At 52.8% G+C, this 19,201-nt stretch overlaps 1 protein-coding gene and 1 long non-coding RNA gene across 5 annotated transcripts; one reads left to right on the top strand and one right to left on the bottom strand.

The window, feature by feature from the left end:
* Window positions 1-418: 418 nt before the first annotated feature.
* On the bottom strand, window positions 419-16,813 carry LOC111184772 (uncharacterized). Of its 2 annotated transcripts, none has more exons than XR_002647396.3 (3): window positions 16,586-16,813; window positions 12,708-12,859; window positions 419-2,775 (listed from the first exon to the last, which is right to left on the bottom strand). It is a non-coding gene; the product is annotated as an uncharacterized LOC111184772 (long non-coding RNA). The 2 variants fall into 2 exon arrangements; XR_016392459.1 differs by lacking the exon at window positions 16,586-16,813 and adding an exon at window positions 16,265-16,566.
* KLHDC8A (kelch domain containing 8A) lies at window positions 4,237-11,749 on the top strand. Of its 3 annotated transcripts, XM_022593648.3 has the most exons (6): window positions 4,287-4,469; window positions 4,815-5,402; window positions 8,087-8,251; window positions 8,484-8,699; window positions 9,310-9,411; window positions 10,306-11,749. In XM_022593648.3, exons 2-6 carry the CDS (start codon window positions 5,027-5,029, stop codon window positions 10,497-10,499), a joined length of 1,053 nt encoding a protein of 350 aa, XP_022449356.1. In that variant the 5' UTR covers window positions 4,287-4,469; window positions 4,815-5,026; the 3' UTR covers window positions 10,500-11,749. The 3 variants fall into 3 exon arrangements, with proteins under 3 accessions (XP_089764535.1, XP_089764538.1, XP_022449356.1); XM_089908409.1 differs by lacking the exon at window positions 10,306-11,749 and having other exon boundaries at window positions 4,237-4,469; window positions 9,310-10,266; XM_089908412.1 differs by lacking the exon at window positions 10,306-11,749 and having other exon boundaries at window positions 4,237-5,402; window positions 9,310-10,266.
* Window positions 16,814-19,201: the final 2,388 nt, after the last annotated feature.

The raw sequence follows: 19,201 nt of genomic DNA, 5'->3' as shown, positions 1-19,201 counted from the left end.
CACAACAGTGAGAGGCCCACGTACCGCAAAAAAAATAATAATAATAATAAGTATTTCTGGGGCTGAGCACCCCTTAACCGATTTGACTGATGCATTAATATCACAATAATTAAGACTCCAAAGTACCAAAGGCTTCATCTTTAGAGGCTTTCATGAACTTTCTTCTCCCCACTTTCCTACCTTCCCAGTACCACCTTGTGACCAAGGCAAAAACTCAAACGCTTTCTTAGAGAGAAGAGAAACCCAGACCCGAGGCAACACAAGGTTTTAAAGCAGAAGGATTTAGGCTTGACATGAGGAAGAATTTCCTGATGGGGAAAGTGGTTACCCACTGGTACGAGCTGGTGAAGAATTAAAGGGGGTCACTGGACTCCCCACCTCTGCTTGGCGCTCCACAAGTCCCCAGCTTGGTGCACTCAACCCAAGCATGGAAACCGCAGGTGACTCAGGGAATCTTAAGTGGTGGTTGCTAGGTTACAAGCTTCCTCAACGTGCATTCAGTGTAAAGACTAAAGGATGTCACCTGGCTGGGAGGAAGAGCTATGGGGGAAGGAGTGGGGGAAATGGAGAAAAGCCAGGACTTCCAAAACAAGGAATTAGGCCATGGCCTGGAAGGCATCCTGTTCTTAGTACTTTTCCAAGGGTCTGAGCCCCATAGTCCTCACAGAGGGTGTTGCTTGCAGGACATGAACATTAGGTTAGAATGGGGCCTATTCTGGGCCTGGATTCTAGTCCTTTCCCAGCTATGCTGCCTGGCACAGACAGTATGGCAACGGGGAGAGGACAGTCACTGAAACCTTTGAGGTCTGGGCCCCTTCCTTCACTGTAATTGGACAGAAAGCCAAGTGAGAGTAGTGAAGTCTGATGTCCTTAATAATGCACAATTCTTTCATTTGTGATTTAATTATGATAAAGCGAAAGAGCACTGGATTTGGAATTCACAAACTAGACCCACCCTGAATGGTTCACATGGTCATAAGTCAGTTACTTCATGTCACTAAGTCTCAGAGTCCTCATCTGTAAAACAGGGTGCTAATACCTGCCTGACAACATTTCCTAGGGTTTTTAAGATTACGAGAAAGGGGATGTGCGAGGGCTTAGTTTAGCTCGAGTTATGCAAACATAAAGTAGTATGAACTTTATATACCTGCTCACTGAGCTGTCCCAGCTGGGGTGGGTGGAGGCACAAGAAGCCTTGCCTCACTGCTTTGGGAGAAGGCTCCATGGGCAAGAGAGGCTGAAGGTGGACCCTCAACAAGCCCCTCTGTGGAATGCGTATGGCTTTCAATCCTCCTGATCACCCTGCCGTGATTTTGTGAAGACAGTTTAAATTGATGGTTGAGGGTTTGTTCCCTATGCCTCTGGGCAGACTGTGATCTCCAGGAAGAAGAGAAATGTTTGATGTTTCCTGTGAAACTTCATTAATTCAGACCACATTTTTTGGAATTTGTGTTCTTATTGAATAAACAGAACACAAATTTCAGGGAGGGGGAAATTTCCCCCCTTACTCCTCTTGAGTTCTTTTGGCTGGTCTAATAGTTAAATTGACAAGATTATCAGGAGGGGAAAACAACCAATTTAATTCACATGCACAGAGGTCCCATAGAAATGGGACCCCCAAAGTGCCATAGCAGGCTGTTTATATGTCATTTTTATTTATTTTTTATTTTTTGCGGTACGCGGGCCTCTCACTGTTGTGGCCTCTCTCTTTGCGGAGCACAGGCTCCGGACGCGCAGGCTCAGCGGCCATGGCTCACGGGCCCAGACGCTGTGCGGCATGTGGGATCTTCCCGGACCAGGGCACGAACCCGTGTCCCCCGCATCGGCAGGCGGACTCTCAACCATTGCGCCACCAGGGAAGCCCTATATGTCACTTTTAGACAAACAATTATTTGTGAAGACTTACCAAAGGGGCTTGCGCTTCAGGTACAGACTAATGAAGTAACAAAATCTGTTTATACAGTTTTCTTAGCCTTGAATTCCCTAACTCTGGTGATAAGTAAGGATGCTTTCTCTCTCCTGATATGGGGAGGATACTTTCACATGGGAGATTTATTTTCCACTTTCGGGGGAAAGAAGGGGTACAGAGTGTTTTCTTAATATCAAATATTTTTTCCCAACGGCTGTTTCTCAAGTAACTTTAACTTAAAATAATCAGTATGCCATTGTGGTATACCTTGGGGTGGCCTGCTCTGAGCCCCAACACAACTGTCCTCTGTGAAGGTTCTTAGAGGTACTTACTATGTAAGTACAGAGAATTCAAACTAAAAAGCAGTGGAATTTCTAAGCCAAGAACTCAAGATGTTAAGGTGGGCCTATGAGCTGTTAAGAGGTACTGTGACCTCTGTTTCTCACAGGAAGTCATTTCTAAGTGAGGGGCAAAATGTTTGTGCTTGTTCTCAGTTTTTCTTTTTCTTGGTTTTGTTGATAGTAGTTGTAGTAGTAATGGTATCCATAGTGATTTACCAGCCCCTTGCTGTGTGTCAGAAGCTGAACTGAACACTTTACAAATATCATCTCATTTTTTAAAAAAATAAATTTATTTATTTATTTATTTATGGCTGCGTTGGGTCTTCGTTGCTGCACGACGGCTTTCTCTAGTTGCGGCGAGCAGGGGCTACTCTTCGTTGTGGTGCTTGGGCCTCTCACTGCGGTGGCTTCCCTTGTTGCAGAGCACGGGCCCTAGGCATGCGGGCTTCAGTAGTTGTGGCGCACGGGCTTAGTTGCTCCGCGGCATGTGAGATCTTCCCGGACCAGGGCTCAAACCGGTGTCACCTGCATTGGCAGGCAGATTCTTAACTGCTGCACCACCAGGGAAGTCCCAAAAATATCATCTCATTTAATCTTCACAAAAATCTACAAAGATACATCTATACCATGGAATGCTACTCAGAAATAAAAAGGAATGAACTAGTGATACATGCAACAACTTGGATGAATCTCCGCAGAATCATCCTGGGAGCAAAGAAAGCCAATACCCAAAGGTTACATACTGTAAGTTTCTATTTATATAACATTCTTGAAATGACAAAATTATGGAAATGGAGAACAGATTGGTGGTTGCCAGGAGTTGGAGAGAGAGGGGTGAGAGGGAAGAAGGTATGGGTATAAAAAAGGCAATATGTACACCTGAAACTAACACAGTGTTGTAAATCAACTATACTTCAATTTTTAAAAAAAGGCAACATGAAGGGTTCTTGTGGTGATGGAAATATTCTAAATCTTGACTGATCAATTTCCATATCCTGGCTATGATATTATTGTACTATATGTTTTGCAAGATGTTACCATTGAGAGAAATTGGGTAAAAGGTGTTATTTCTTACAACTGCATGTGAATCCACAGTTTATCTCAAAATACAAAGTTTAATCTAAATAAAATAAGGAAACTGAGCCTCGGAGTAGTTAAATAATTTCAGAGCCAGAATTCAAACCCAGCTCTGTCAGACCCCCAAGCCTGAGCGTTTCAACACTTGGCTCTATTCAAGGGAAGCATGTGGGAGGACCCCACAAGCCTGCAGTTCATCACACCAGGTGGCTCACTGGTGTCATGGGCACTTTTGTTACTGGGGACTACTGTCCTGGTAAGGCCATTACAGAATGGCTTGAAAGAATTATCTGGCAAGACCTGTGGGTTGGTGCTGAGGGCCAAGATTTGATAACCAGGTTTTCCCTTCCTAAGGTGTGATGTGGGAGGGACCACTCACGTGTTTGCCTTTCCACTTTTGTCTGTGGCTGTGTGTCCGCATAACTGTGCATTTTCTGTCAGTTTCTCCGTGGATATGAGCATTTCCGGGTGGAGGGTGAGGTGATGTGTAAATTATGCACATGTGCGCAGGTCGGTGTGTACATTGGATGCACCCGTGACAGGTCTGCGTGTGTCACACCCACATAACTTGTTTCTATTAGGTTAAACCATTTGATAATACCTCCCCCAAAGCAAAGTCGACTATTGAGCCGGGCTGTCACGAACTGGGTCTGTGTACTGTAGATAAACTGGGTAATTGGACTCTCTGCCTCCTCATCCAAAACAAACACTCACAAACCGCCCACCCCCACGCTGGAGGGAGTCTAGTCCCCGTCATCTGGGTACTTGGCTCTAGTGCCCCGCTTTCCCTGAACAGTGGGCAAGGTGAGCGTCTCCCGCCGGGCCCTTTCCCTCCCCCCGCAAGCCGGGCGCAGCCAGGGCTTCTGTAAAGAGGTCAGGGCTCGCTTCGCCGCGGGGCGCACGCGGGTTCCTGCACAGGTGTGGCGGCTGATGGTGGGGATGTGCGTGGAGCCGGCTCGCCGGCCTCCCCCCAACCCCCACCCTCCGGCGGCGTTTCCGCTTCTCCTTCCTGCTGCTCATTTATTCTCCTCTTCTGGGTGTGTGACAGCGGTGTGCGGACCGAGGAAGGACAGAGCGCCCTCTCCCCTGCTCCCCGCGCCGCTCTCGGGTAATGCGCTGCCTGCGCCTCGCCGCCGCACTGTGTAAGTGGCGCGGGGGCAGGGACGGGAGTTGGCGGGGAGGGAGAGCCGGGGGAGGCAGGCGGCGGCGCCGAAAGGTGTTAACTCCTTGCTTCGCCGGGAGGCAGCCTGGCACCCTGAACCCCGGAACGCTTCCGGCCCCCCACGCGTTCCGCGGGTTTCCGACCAGCTGGCTGGGAGCGGCGGGGGACGAAGCGGTGCGGGTTTGATGCCGCCGCGGGGTGGCGCCCTCGCCGCCGCGTCTTCCCTTGAAAGTTGGCGGGGGGCTGGGAGCCCGCTCGCCCGCCCACGCCAGGAGGCCAGGGCGCCGGGCCCGGCTGCCCTTGATTCGCCCCATTCCTCCCGCAGGGCCGGGCTCGGACGCCTCCGGACAGCTGAGTCTCGAGGGACGGTGAAGCGCTGGCCGGCGTCGGGGCCCTTGCTGGGGGTCGGGCGGGAGCAGGCGAACCGGAGCGAGATGGAGGCGGCGAGAGAAGGCGCGGAGTAGCCGGCGGACCCCCGGGCTCGCACCTCCCACGGCAATCCGCGGGGGCGCGGCGGGCGGGGTCCCCGGGACTGCCATGGCGGTGCCCAACGTCAAGGACTTCCAGTGGAAGCGCCTGGCGCCACTGCCCAGCCGCCGGGTCTACTGCTCCCTGCTGGAAACCGGGGGGCAGGTGTATGCCATCGGGGGATGTGACGACAACGGCGTCCCCGTGGACTGCTTTGAGGTCTACTCCCCCGAGGCCGACCAGTGGACCGACCTGCGCCCCCTGCCCACAGCCCGGGCCGGGGTGGCTGTCACCGCCCTGGGGAAGCGGATCATGGTGATCGGGGGTGTGGGCACCAGTCAGCTGCCTCTGAAGGTCGTGGAGATGTACAACATCGATGAAGGCAAGTGGAAGAAGAGAAGCATGCTGCGCGAGGCCGCCATGGGCATTTCTGTCACGGCCAAAGGCGAGTGGGGCCAAGGCTGAGGGTGGGCAGAGAGAAGGGAGTGGGGCGCCACGGGGAAAGGGATGGAAGCCAACACTGAGTTGGAGGCCACTGTCACATTCCTGATCCCCAGTTGATCTTTACAATGGACACTGAAACTAGAGACCCGCTGGCCTTATTTTACAGATGGGAAAATTGAGACAATTTTGTCTAGTAAATCAATATGATGCCAGAGCTCCACTCCACCCCACCAGGTTCCTCCCAGCAAACTGGGCAGGCCGGGCCAGAGGGGAGAGCCAAAGGGGGTTAGTGCAATGTCCCTGTACATCCCTTCATTCAGCAGAATGATCGGGCCTTCCACCCAAAGCACCAAATCCCCTGAAATCTTCCTTGCAAGTGCCACCACCTCCAGACACATATTTGGGGCCCTGGGGATGTTCATGCCATCCTCGTACCATCACTAGGCCCCACTGGGAGGGCTTTGGGACCTGATTCCAGGACCTTCTCACCACCATCTGCCTCCTGATCTCAGAGACACTGATGAGTGGACGCCATAATGTTCCTGAGGGTCGTGCTTCTGGGGCATCTTGCCCAGGTTCACTAGGTTCTCAGGGCATGCCTGTGCTGATCACGTAGCTTTGATTCTCATTTCGCTTTTTCCAAGCCCATCATTTCTTTCTTTTCAGGCCTGGTACAGCCCAGAGCACAGAGGGGGCTCTGAAAGCTCTTTTGCTAAAACACACAGGGTTTTATGGAAAATGGCCCAGCAGGAGTTAGGAGACCCCAAGTTCAGATCAGACAGGCTTAGTGGGATGCAACCTTCTCTCCTTCTCTTGCAAAACCATTTCAGCTGCCTGTCGGGTCTACTGTAGATCAGAAACCAGTGTTTCTTGAGTACCTGCTCTGTCCCTGGCACAGTTCTAGGTCCCAGGGAGGAAGGAAAGAGGCAGAAGATCTGATCCCTGCCTTTAGGAGCCCAGGTCTTACCAATGAAGGTCAGAGAGAGAAACTCTAACTCAAAATCCCTGAGGGCAGAGTAGCCAATGGGGCCTCCTGAACTCCCAGTAAGAAAGATGGAAGGCGTGGAGGCCCATGGGGAAATAGAGAGGGAAAGGGTAGTCCTTTATCCGCAGATCTCAATAAGTGGGGCTGAAAGATTAAGAACCAACATTTATTGAGTCCTTACCATAGGTGCCTTATAGGTATGAACCCCTTTGACCCTCACAACCTGTCTGATAAGTTAAGTGCTATTACTATCTTCATTTTAGAGAGAAGCAATGTGAGGCCCAGAGAGGTTAAGTAACTTGCCCAAGGTTACGCAGCCAGCAGGTGATGGTCGAGTCTGTGCTCTTAACTATGGCATTGAATGGGTTCAACAGTTAGTTTACTAAGAATTTACACGCTTTCTAGCAGATGCTGGGGCCACAGATTAACAAATCTCAAGAACCTAACAATCTATTGAAAGAAGCGTACAAAGGTTATTTCAGCAACGTGTGGCAAGTAGGGTGATGCAGGTGCCACAGGAGGTCCTGAGCCGCCGCTCTCAGCCCAGCCTTGCAATCCAGGGACACCCAGGTGACTCTGAAAGGATGAGTAAGAATTGGGTGCAGGAATGGTAGTGTGGGTTCTCAGCTGGAGGTGTGTGGGTGAAAACAGGAATAGAAGAGGCGGAGTTTGTGTAAGGTAAATTTCTCATTAGCAGGCCCCATCTCCCAGCCACAGGCTAGGGTTGGGATTTGTTTTCCCTCTCTTTAGTAAGATTGGAAAGTAGAAAGAAGTAGTACTCATCCCTGCAATCCCCTTGAAGAATGAAAGTCTCATAGAGCCAGAAGCAGTGAGGACTGGCTACTAGGAGACAGAATCCTGGGCAGGGGTGAGTCCCTGGGAAAAAGAGGGCCCTGGGGGTAGGGCTGTGTCCTTAACAGGCTGCGTGAGGTACTGGGGTGAGGCCCAGGGAAACATGGAGGCATTGCCCATCCTCTCTGCTGCACTGTGTCACCTGCAGCCAAGAGCAGTAGAGAGCGGGGGGGAACTCACTTCTCTGGGCAGGGCTTCTCATAGGGGCCAGTTTTCTCTCCTCCAAAGCCTCTCCCTCATTCACCCCTAGCCCATTCAGTGCAGGGTGCCTCCTGGAGCCCAGAGCTTTCCTGTGCATGAAGGAGGATAGCCTTCACCTATCCGGACAAAGAAAGAGATGGCAGCAGGCCAGTGTCCCACAAGGCCAATGACACCAGGGCTGACCTCATTTCCAAAGGCTCCTGCTAGGTCTAGAGAGTTCTGATCCGGGAGTTCCTGAGGAAGAGGCCACTATTGGAGGGTATCAGAGGAATACCCCTTCTCTTTGGCATCCCTCTGGCTGCCCAGGAAGGAGGAGAATGGAGGGGATAAGACCTGCAAAGGGTTGTCCAGGCCTAGACTCCACTGCAGTATACCTCTGTGAAAGCCTTAGTATTTCGGGTTCAACCAAGGACCAGCCACCAAGGAAGGCTAAGGCATGTAGGCCTGACATGGCTTCAAGAAGACCCAGGCTTGACTGTGGCAGGAACTTTTAATGGTGCCACCAACCCATTCTCGGGCAGAGCGGTGGTTGGGACCTAGCCGGGCTTCAGTGCTTGTATTCCAGGGGTTAACAGAGCCTGGCCGTGGTAGGAGCTGAGTACGATGGGCCTGTCTCATAGTGTCTGCTGTATGGCCTTTCTCCTTAGATTACCGAGTGTACGCGGCAGGCGGGATGGGCCTGGACCTCCGTCCACACAACCACCTCCAACACTATGACATGCTCAAGGACATGTGGGTGTCTCTAGCACCCATGCCCACCCCGAGATATGCTGCCACCTCATTCTTCCGAGGTTCCAAGATCTATGTGCTGGGTAAGGACAGGTTGTCTGGCCCATGTCTGGCCCTTCTTCCCTCCCCCGGGTCAGTTCCTGTTGGAAGCAGTGCCTGTGTGCTGAGCATCTCCGGGGCACTGGGGGTTAATCATGCTGCCCCACCCCTCAGGGAGCTTCCTATATGATCTGTTAACAGTCAGAAGGGGAAACCCAGCCCCAGTCCTCAGAGACTTACTCTTCTGCCCAACCTTCGCCCTACTCTGGCCTCCAGGGGGACGACAGTCCAAGTACGCGGTCAACGCCTTCGAGGTCTTTGACATCGAGACTCGCTCCTGGACCAAGTTCCCCAACATTCCCTGCAAGCGGGCCTTCTCCAGCTTTGTGACCTTAGACGACCGCTTGTACAGCCTGGGTGGCCTGCGGCAGGGTCGGCTCTACCAGCAGCCCAAGTTCCTCCGGACGATGGACGTGTTCGACATGGAACAGGGTAAGCTGGGCACCAGCCCCCGGCTGCGCATCTCCCTTCTGGCTGAATCCCCCACCTTACCCCCATCCCATCCATCCACCCAGGCTCACTTACCCAGCTGGGTGAGCCTTTCAGAGCCTGAACACCCTTCTCCATTCAGGGCTACTCTTGGGATCAAGTTCTTTCATCTGTACTGGGTTCCCTTTGATTGATTAGTTGTTTTTATCAAAGCCTTTTCCACCTATTGTCCATTCTTACAACATCCAGCCAGGGCCAGGTGAGGAAGGGCTTTTTCCTGTTTTTTACTCGTGGAAAAACAGAAGGATCCTGACTCTGACGCTCTCTGCCTCTAGTCAGCCTCCTTTCCAGCTTAAAGCCCGTGAGAACAGAGGTAGAACAAGGTGATTTGTCATAAGAGATTATGGTTCCTTGGGTTACAGCAAGCATGGGAGAGGGTAGAGTATCATTTCCAACAGCAGGAGACATTGTGTATGCGCTGAGCACACAGGGTGGGTGGAGTGGAGATGCTGCCTAGGGTGAGAGCAGTTTGGGACTCGTGTGTATTTGGAGGGGCGGGTGGTCAGCATCTAATTCTCTCTGTGTATCTCCTGCCATCACCCATGGCCTATAGGGGGATGGCTGAAGATGGAGCGCTCATTCTTCCTTAAGAAGCGGCGGGCAGACTTTGTGGCCGGCTCTCTGAGTGGACGGGTCATAGTGGCTGGAGGACTTGGTAAGGATAGAGCTTCCGGGCTGGCACTGCGGTCTGGTGCTTGGTGGATTCTAGGCAATCTGCATGAGCAGGAGAGGGTGCTGGCTCCTTGCACACCACCTGCCTACTGCTTTACTCCAAAGAATTTCAAAGCACTCCCCTCCTCCCAGCCTAGATGTCGTGTCTCCATGGATGGGCCTCAGTTGCGGTCTATCTGTCCCCTTACACAGGAGAAACTGAGGCCCAGAGAGCATAAGGGACATACTGATAACCATGTGACACAGGCTTGCCAAGCACAGGTCCCTGGGCCCCTGTCCAGGAATGACTGGAGGTGAAAGTGTGGCAGGGATTGGCCTTGGTCCTCTTTCTCTTCTCCCTGGATACCCAGCTCTGTCATGGAGTAGAAAAGCAGTGTGATCAAATCAGTTATTCTAATGAATTCAGGATTTGCTGTATAAGACCTCCCAGAGATTAGGGTATTTTGAAGGCAGGACCCCAACATCAACAGGGGAGAGACAGATGGGCAGCAGAGCTTCCAGGAACCCAGAGTTTACTCAGTGTGGACAGACACCCTGTTTACCCACACAGGAAAGCAGCTTGATGTAAGCTAGACCATGTGAGCAGCTTTCTCAGTAAAGGGCAGAAGAGAGGCAGTAGTGTCTAGAAACTTCTGGTAAAAGCAGCGGTGGGGAAAGAAAGTTACTCTTGAGATGAAAAGACAGAGAAGGCAGGAAGGACAAAGCAGCTGTTTGACAAAAGGGTGGGGAAGGAGCAATTCTGTAGCCAAGGAAGTTGAGGTTGATTGGCTTCTGCTTGTGGTTCCAGAGGGGGGCGGGGAGCAAGATGGGGGGACTTTCCCGGGGCAGATTGGTGACTGGACTCCTTTGTAAGGTCCGGTTCCCTTGGCACTTTCAGGGAACCAACCCACTGTCCTGGAGACGGCAGAGGCGTTCCACCCGGGGAAGAACAAGTGGGAGGTCCTCCCCGCCATGCCCACACCCCGCTGTGCCTGCTCCAGCATCGTTGTCAAGAACTGCCTCCTAGCCGTGGGGGGCGTCAACCAGGGTCTGAGCGATGCGGTGGAAGCCCTATGTGTCTCTGACTCCTAGCTGGCTCTGGGTCCAGCCACCATGTCCTGGACCGGATCACCCCACTCTGGACAAGAGGAGTGATCTCATCAAAGTAGTTTGGGCTGCTTCCCCGGATGCCAGTTCCTGTCAGCAGCCAGTGGGGTTAGGCCATAGGGCTCTAAGTGACCTCTCCACCTCCAAACCCTACCAATCCGAGAAAATTGTAAGAAGTCTCAATGACTCTGCCATCCCCCTTCCCCTGTTGGGGCTCAGGTGACTTCTGGGGAGAGTTCTCACTTACTGCTCAGGCAGAGAAAGGTAGGTAGCAGGAGTATATGCTACCTCCCTTCCTGTGGGTTTACCTCTCCCATCTCCAGGATAGGGGGTACGCAGGGCAGTTCTGACCCAGAGGATAGCTACTTGTAGCTGTCCTTTCCCTGGATCTGCGCTAGTCTGAAGGTCTCTTGGGATGGAAGATGGAGAAGGGTTACAGGGGTCCCAACCCCTATTCTCTCCATTGGTCTACATCCCTTCCCCCTTTGGTGGCCAACTGTGGGCCTGCCCTGGACCTCATCTACTCAGCAAGAATTGGCCCTGAGGCTGGAGGCGGCTGACTTGGAAGGGGAGTCGGGTTCACGTGCACTGGTCCAGGTCAGAAGCCCTGGCCAGGAAGGACCCATGCCTCTCGGGGTCCTGATGGGAATGTAATGACGGGAATGGAGCAGACTCCCAGCCCAGGGTCTGCTCCCCACTCTTCTCCTCACTTCATTTCTCCTTCGGTCACCCCTCCCCACCAGAGGCACCAGAGGCACCCCTCCCCTTTGTCACCGACAGCCCCAGAGTGTTTCTGTGTGAAACCTTCTTATTGACACTGTGGCATCAAAATCCACAAAGGATGGATTAATTGCACTCTGGTTAACAGCAGCAGCACAATGATTAAAATCTATATTCCTATCTTCTCTGGCACCCTGATGCAGGGGTGGGGTGGACGGTGTCTTGATATGCGGAGGGGACCGCATGAAACAGTCCCTCTGACATTCTCAGGCTAAACGGGGCCCCAAGGGACCACTTGTTCTTGGCTGTTCCTTCTGAGGTGGTTCCACCTTCAAACCACCCTGCCCTGACCAGTCACCTCACTCCTAGGAAAACAGCCCACTTCCCGTCTCCTGCACGTTGACGCCCCACAGGCGTGTTGGGAAAAGGCTGCACTCGTTGACTGACTTCTTCGTTGGGTTACGTCTTGTGACTGGCCTCAGTTCATTCAGCTCCAGCTCATTTCTGTCTTGCCCACAGTAGAAAGGGAATTGCTCACTAATGTAAAAACGTGAAGGACGTGCCTCCTTTTAGCTGGTATAGCACCGCTTTCTGATTCCAAGTTATTTTTAAAAGCTGTGCTAACACGGGGGATACAAAGATGAAAAAAATACATGCCCTGGAGGGGCGGTGGGGGGGGGGGTCAGGGAGCACGCACCACGTGCTGGTATGATTATTTCTCCTGAAGCAGGAACACCCGTCTGAGGGGTCACGCGGAGCCTCCTGGAGGAGGTAACACCTCCAGTGAACCTTCACAGACAAGTGGAACCAGGGTCTTTACGGGACAGTCATTTTGCCTCCCTTTCTCTCGTACCTGATCTTTTTCTTTACTTGGGCACTGGAAGGACACTGCCACCTGCTGACCCAGCCTTTCCCTCCCACCTTGGCATCCTGTGGCCACGGGTGCACCCTACGGAGCAGACTGCAGAGAGGCCTTCCCTACTGCTTCCAGACCCCCACGCCCAGCCCATTTCCGTTGAGCCCCCTGAAGTGACTGTTAGAAAGAGAGGCCGGGGCAGCAGGTTAGGGGAAGCATCGCTAAGCCCAGCCCTCCATTCCACTTCTGTCTCTGCACTGCCTGCTCCCACCCTCCCCAACCCCTCCCCAAGAAAGGCATTTACAAATGGGCTCCCTCCACCCCTTCCAACAGGAAGCCTAGCTTTGTGTGTAGGAGGCTTTCCAAGCACACAAAATGGCACCAGACATGTGGATGGGACTGAGGCGTTTTAAATAGTTGGGGTACCTTAGGGCTGTAGCCAGCCCTAAAGGCTCTTCCCATTATGAGAATGGGGGACTGACTGCTGCAACCTGTGAGGGCCACTCAGGGCTCAAGCTGGTATCTGCTGAGGACTCACCTCTTGGAGGTCCATGCTGGGAAGACTTTGGGTGTGGCTCACAGAGGAGCGAGGGAAATAGGGGGTGTCAGCGGCATACCTCATGGCTGTACCTCATGGTGCTGCAGAGGCCGCTCAGGATCTGGGGTCCAATGGCCTGGCTCCGGGCCTCAACCCCCTCCCTGCCATAGGCCTTCTCATCCCAGTCCGTCTCTGGAAGGCCCCTCCCCTCTCTTGTCTTCATTTCCCAATCTGTAAAACAAAAGCAATGACAATGCCATCTCACAAGTTGGCAAAGCACCCGCTTCAATCCTCAGATCAACTCTGTGGAGAAGGCAGTATCCTCGTATTTTGCACACGAAACAACTAAGCCTCCAAGAGGTCATATAACTTGTCCAAGGTCACAAGCTACCAAGTGACTGAACCAAATCTGATTCTAAAACCTGTGACCACAGTACTGCATCGCCTCAAATGGAATAGCACATAGGAAAGGGGAGAAAATCAGCTGCTCTGTACTGTGTAGGGGTTCAGAATGTCAAACCTGGAAAGATGGAGGGCTCCAAACAGTCCCTTTGTTCCCCGAGGAATGAGTATGAGAATTAGCAAGGAAAGATTGGGAAGGGCTCCCTAACGTGAAACGAGCATAGAATAGCCCTAAATTTACATCCCAGGAAAGTTCCCTTCTGGCCCTTTGACTGTGTCAGCTATTGCAAAGCATTGTCTGACACTGAACTCCAGTTATGTGTCTGGCATGGTCCTGGACTTGGGATTCCTGCCCTCCAGTAGCTGCAGCCTTGGGAGGGAGACGGGGACTAAATCTGCAGTTAGTATTTGATGAGACAAGTGTCAGCCTTTGCTAGTGTAACCCAGAGGTGCCCCATCCTTACTGGCTACAGAGAGCTGAGAGGAACTGAGGGGATCAGAGAGGTTTCCAGAAAACAAATCTCAAACTGCACTTTGAAAGAAGAGGGAGAGCAGCCAGGCAGAGGGGGATGACCCCAGGCTTTGAAGCAAGAAATGTGAGTTCAAATCATAATTGTCATGTGCGGATTGAACTTGGGTACGTTGTTAACCCCTGAATCTCAGTTTCCTTATTTGTAAAATGAAAAAATAAGGCCTCACTGAGGTTAAGAGCTACCTACTATACACAAAATGATTTGCATATATAAGGTGAGTAGCTGCACTATTATTTTTTGTTGTTGAGGGAGAGACAGAGGTGTTCTCAAGTCCACTGAGGGACAACATGCACATTGCAGAGAATCTAGGGAGATGGGCTGGAAGTACAGGCAGGGCAGATCAAGAGGCCTCACGTGCCTTGCTAAGGAGTCTGGACTTTATCCATATGGGAAACTGGGAGCAAATTAAGGATTTTAAGTGGAGAAGCATCATGATCATATTTGTGCCATTGGAACATAGGATCAGCCAAGTTCCTCTTCTGAGGAAAACGAAGTAAAATCACCAAGGCACCATCTAAGATGAGAAAGAACCCCAGGGACTTCCCTGGTGGCATAGTGGTTAAGAATCCGCCTGCCAATGCGGGGGACACGGGTCCAAGAAGATCCCACATGCGGTGGAGCAATTAAGCCTGTGCGCCACAACTACTGAAGCCCGTGCGCCACAACTACTGAAGCCCGTGCGCCACAACTACCCTGCGCTCCACAACAAGGGAAGCCACCGCAGTGAGAAGCCCGCACGCCGCAGCAAAGAGTAGCCCCCGCTCACGGCAACTAGAGAAAGCCCGCGTGCCACGATGAAGACCCAACACAGCCAATAAATAAATAAGTAAACAATTTTTTTTTTTTAAAGAAAGAACCCCAGTTGGGGTTGGAATCCTCAGAAAAACACGTGGGCCAAGCTTGTCAGGCCTCCTCTGGAGGAAGGTCCATCTGCTGGGCGATTAAAGTGCCAGGAGGGTTTAGAACCACAGAAAGTGGACAAGTCCCTCCCTTCCATAGCTTCTTCTCCTCCAGAATTTCTAATGATCTCTTGCATTTGCGTTGAGCTTTCTGGCCCACAGATACACTGAACAGGAGGTGGGGTACCATCGGCCTTTTCCAACCCCCATCTTGTAGAAGAAGAAACAGAACCGGGAACCCTATGACTAACCCAAGCGGCACAGCTAACAAGTGATGGAACGGAGACTCTAATCCAGCTGCCGGGGTGGAGGGTAGTGCATACCCCCACCGCCCACCATTCTGAGCTCTGCAGTAAGAGATGGCATGCCCGCCCCTGGGTGGCGGCAGAACAGGACCAAAGCCTCAGGCCGGGCTTGGTGAGATCAAAGAGTTGCGTGGGCAGGCGCTTCTTGTTGGCATTAGACCACTGCAGAAGTGAAGGCATGAGGCAGAGCACAGGCAACAGCTGAAGAGACGGGCACATAAAAGGACCCAGACAGGTTGGGCAGATAAGCTTCCATTTTATTAGTTTCCTAGGGCTGCCATAACAAAACACTGCAGACTGGTGGCTTCAAAAACAACAGAAATGTATTGCCTCACAATTCTAGAAGTCTGAAATCAAGAGGGAGGGGGAACCTTCCTTGCCTCTTCCTGGCTCTGAGGACTGAGCTGATCTGGGAAGGCTTCCTGGAGGAGACTGCTGTTATAACTGGGCCTCAAGGGAAGGGAGACTTGGGTGCCAAAATGCACACAGGAGTGGGGAGTGATGTGAAAAATGATTAGAAGGCAAGTTGGAGCCTGTGCCGACCCTGAACAGTGGGTCGATGCCTCGAGAAGAAGGGTTTGAGGAAGGTCAGCATCAGTGTGATATGATGGTTGTGGCTGCCTCTCCAAGCACACCCGTCTCCATTGGCAGTGCCAGGAGTGACGGGGGAGGGGGTGGGGAGTAGGGGGGAGGAGCCCATCTCTGGGAAAGGGCGGCGAGCCAGCTGGCTGCAAGTGCACAATGTCTCTAGAGTACCCTGTGTTACGTTCTTGTAGAGTCTGCATTCTCCCTCAGGATGTGACCCTTTAATAATTTAAACTGTGGGGTGTTTTCCCAAATATCCAGTTCATTTGAGCTCCCCAGGCAGGTATGTGCCTGGTTCAAAGGACCCCCAGAGCCCACGTGTTCCTGACGGCGTGAAGCAGAGCACCAAGAAACCACCGTCTGCAGCCCAGAGGCCAAAGTGTCCCTCTTTCCAAGAGTGATGGACCCCTTTACAGGTTATGTGCAGTCGGTATTTCATACCAGACAAACTTCCTGCGACTCCACCCAGCATGCTCTGGGCCAGCCCGACCCCTGCACGTGAGCACACTCACAAACATACACACGCTCACACACACACACTCACCTCTCTCCCTTCCCCCTCCCCTCTCTCCCTTTCCCCTCCCCTCTCTCTTTCATGCTCACACACACACCTCACACACCCACATACCCCTCACTCTTACACAGACCTTACATGTACACTCGCAGATTTACACTCACATAATCACTCATGTTCACATACACAACTCACACACCTCACTCTTATGCTTCACACTTGCCTCACACCCTTACAATATAGCTCACACTCACACGTGCCTTAAACTCTTATACCCACACACTTCAAATACACCCCACACTTTTACACGCACTTCACACGCATGTGCACACCCGTTCACACACATGTTTACGCTCTTACGCACGCCTCGCACTCACACATATACCCCTCACACTTACACTCTGGTACACACACTGGGAGCAGGTGCCCGGGCTCAGCACCCCTTCAGTGTGGACGGTGAGTTGCCAGCTCAGGAGCATCCACTGCTTTGACATCCACACTGCCGGCCCCTCCAGAACCTCGTGCACAGTTTGCTGCAACAGCCAGGGGGACCTTTGCACCCTCATTTCCCTAGGACCTTAGGAAAGACCGGGATCCATCTATTTTACAGGGGAGGAAACTGAGACCCAAAGGAGTCCTGTGGCTTCCCCAAGCTGTCACGAGTTCCGTAAAAGGGGCGGGGCGGGCCGGGGGGAACCGTTTGCGGCTTCCCTGCTTACCTTCACACGCTCAGCACCTGGTCCATGCCCTGCACGCAGCCAGCACTTGGTAAACCTGGACTGAGACAGTGAATGGGTGAAGGGAAAGGACAGGGGAAAAGATCCTGGTGCCCCAGTCCCATTCCTAATTTAGCCAGACTGAATTCTCCTGGCTCTTGAGACTTTTCTTTTCTTTTTTTCATGCAAAACCTCCCAGCCGCCTGCCTCCTCTGAAGAGGAAATATCTGGCAGACGACTCAGAAGGTCAATGGGGTGAGGGGCTGGAGGCCCGGAAGTGTCTGAAGACTTGATGCCTGAGGTGACACTTTAGAAGTGGTGGCTTTTGTAGGTGGTTCAGGGAGAACTCTGTCTCCCCCAGGCTCGTGGGGTCCGCCTCCCCCTCCCCGCACCCTCCACGTTGCTGCAGTGTGGAGACCGGGTGGGCGAGGAACTCCGGGCTTGCAGTTGGTGGCCTTCTGACCCGCTTGGGCACTAACCGGGCTGTCCAGGCCCCAGCCTCGGTCAGCCTCGGAAGGGGGGATGTGGATGTGCCAGGAGGTGAGGGACCCCTGAGGCCCCATTCACTGTCTCTAGAAGGTGGCCCACCTTGCCTGCCTTATCTGGAGGACCAGAAGGAGGACTTTGGGGCGACCGGCCTCCCATTCAACAGACAGTGGGCCTTGGTCCTAATCTCAGTTTAGCAATTCACATTCTTAAAAACAAACGTTTATAAGGCAATAATAATTTACAAATCCCTTTCCCAGGCTCCCCACTCCACATGCAGCACCCCCATCTGTAGGAGAAGGGACTGGATTGGAGCTGCCCTTCCAAACTGGCCTTACTCTGCCTCAGACTCAAGTCCCAGCACCTTGGGGAAGGCAGCTCAACCGTGGGTGGAAAACGACCGCCTCGTCCCACACCTCCGGCCCCCTCCACATGGCGGCTGGATTCCTCTGCCCTTTCAGAAGCGGTTCTCATCTGCAAACCTGCCTACACCCTCACAGAGCTGAAACACCCTCCCTCAGCTCCCCGGTCCTCCAGGTGATTCCCAGCCTCCGTCTTGACTTCTAAGACCCTTCACGAAAGTCCTGCCCTTCCAGCCCCGCCTCCTTACCTCTGCCAAGTGTGGCTTGTGGGAGACCACCGGAGCAGGCAGTTCCCTAACCTGTCCCTGCTGCTCCCCCCGCTACCCCGCCCCAGCCCATCCCTCCCCGCAGAATGCAGAATACCCCCTCCTTGTGTACCCCCACCTCACCCCCATACACACAGGGCTCCTCAGGACACGGTGAGATTGTTAAACCTCATGCCCAGAGCGTCACTGCGCTGGGCACCAGAGCCTAAATGTGTAATAAGTGGCTGAATGGAACAAATGCGTAGCAAACAACCAAACAGAAGGAAAGTCAGACAACCAAGGGCCCAGAGAGCACCAGCTTTGAGAGGAACTTTTACAAAGCCCCCCTTCCTCTGAGCGCATCTGGCTGGTATGAGGAACCAGAGCCAAGAAATGAACAGTATTTCAAATCCCCCTGCTTATGAGGTGGGCTCTCTCTCCCCTTCTCCCCGGGCTCTGACAGGAGTGATAGGTCAGAATTGGGCTTTTCATAAACTTTGGGTGACAGCCAGCCTATTAATCCAGGCTGGTGGTAGCAGCCCCAGCACCAGATTGTGCTAGCGTCATTCAGGGCCAAGAGAAATGCTGGCTTCCCTTCCCAAGGGCCAGGAGCTGGTGACCTGGCTAAAGAATGTGCTTGGCTAGGGGTTTACATTCCAGGATCAGTTTGGGAGGCAAAGGGCTTAGGTTGCCAGTGGGAGCCAAGCATGGGCAGGGAGGCGGCACTGGGCAGACCTTCCTCCCTCGTCCCTCCTGGGCATACCTCCCATGCCCTGCCCTTTCTGGTCCTGCCTGGACCTCTTTGGACCTCCCTGAGTGCAGGGTGGCAGCTGTGGAGGCAGGACCAGGAGGAGGAAGACCTCAGCCCCCTCAAGGGAGCAGCATTTAAATGGAGTATAAAGTACTGAGTTCCAAGCCACAGTACGCACAGCCATAAATCCCCAGCTGCTGGAGAGCCTTTTCCAGTTTACAAAGAGGCTCCACATTCAGGATCTCCTTTGGCCAATAGGAACTGAGGCCTGAAGGGACTGAGTCACCCACCCCAGGTCATGTGGCCAGCAAGGGGCAGAGCTCGGTATGGAAACCCATTATCTGACTGCCATTCTGAGGCTCATGTACCCCCTTCTTCATCTATATCAACAGCCTTTGTACCCCAGAATCTAACCCAAGGCCCTGACTTCACAGGGTCAGTGAAGGATCAGTGGGTATGAAAGTATTGACCACCGTAATGATAGGGGTTTATTTTTATTTACGTATTCTCCATCTCAGTCCATCAAGGATCTCAGACGACTAATGGCAACAACACACCAGGGTTAGCCGGTGGACAGTACTTGGTGACTGGGTACCCAGTGGAGGAATCCCATGAAAGCTTTTGTCCCAGTCATAAGCATAGGCGCCCCCTCTACATCCCCACCCCACAGCAATGGGAGTTACACAACCTCAGAGATTGAGAATGAACATAGAAGCGAGGGGCAGAAAGGAGCTCTTTTTGTTTTGCCGTTAACAGTGAGGTAAGGAGACCCCTT

This window comes from Delphinapterus leucas, chromosome 1 (genome assembly GCF_059928025.1).
Source record: "Delphinapterus leucas isolate spDelLeu-1000000601 "Yukka" chromosome 1, BTC_Dleu_Yukka2, whole genome shotgun sequence".
NCBI lineage: Eukaryota > Metazoa > Chordata > Mammalia > Artiodactyla > Monodontidae > Delphinapterus > Delphinapterus leucas.
This window is presented reverse-complemented; position numbering and strand designations above follow the sequence as displayed.

Bases quoted from the DNA above. Each gene is read 5' to 3' on its own strand.
- KLHDC8A (XM_089908409.1), top strand. From the start codon at position 5,027: ATGGCGGTGCCCAACGTCAAGGACTTCCAGTGGAAGCGCCTGGCGCCA. The intron at 5,403-8,086 runs GCGAGTGGGGCC...CTTTCTCCTTAG, and splicing joins CATTTCTGTCACGGCCAAAG to ATTACCGAGTGTACGCGGCA. The intron at 8,700-9,309 runs GTAAGCTGGGCA...CATGGCCTATAG, and splicing joins CGTGTTCGACATGGAACAGG to GGGGATGGCTGAAGATGGAG.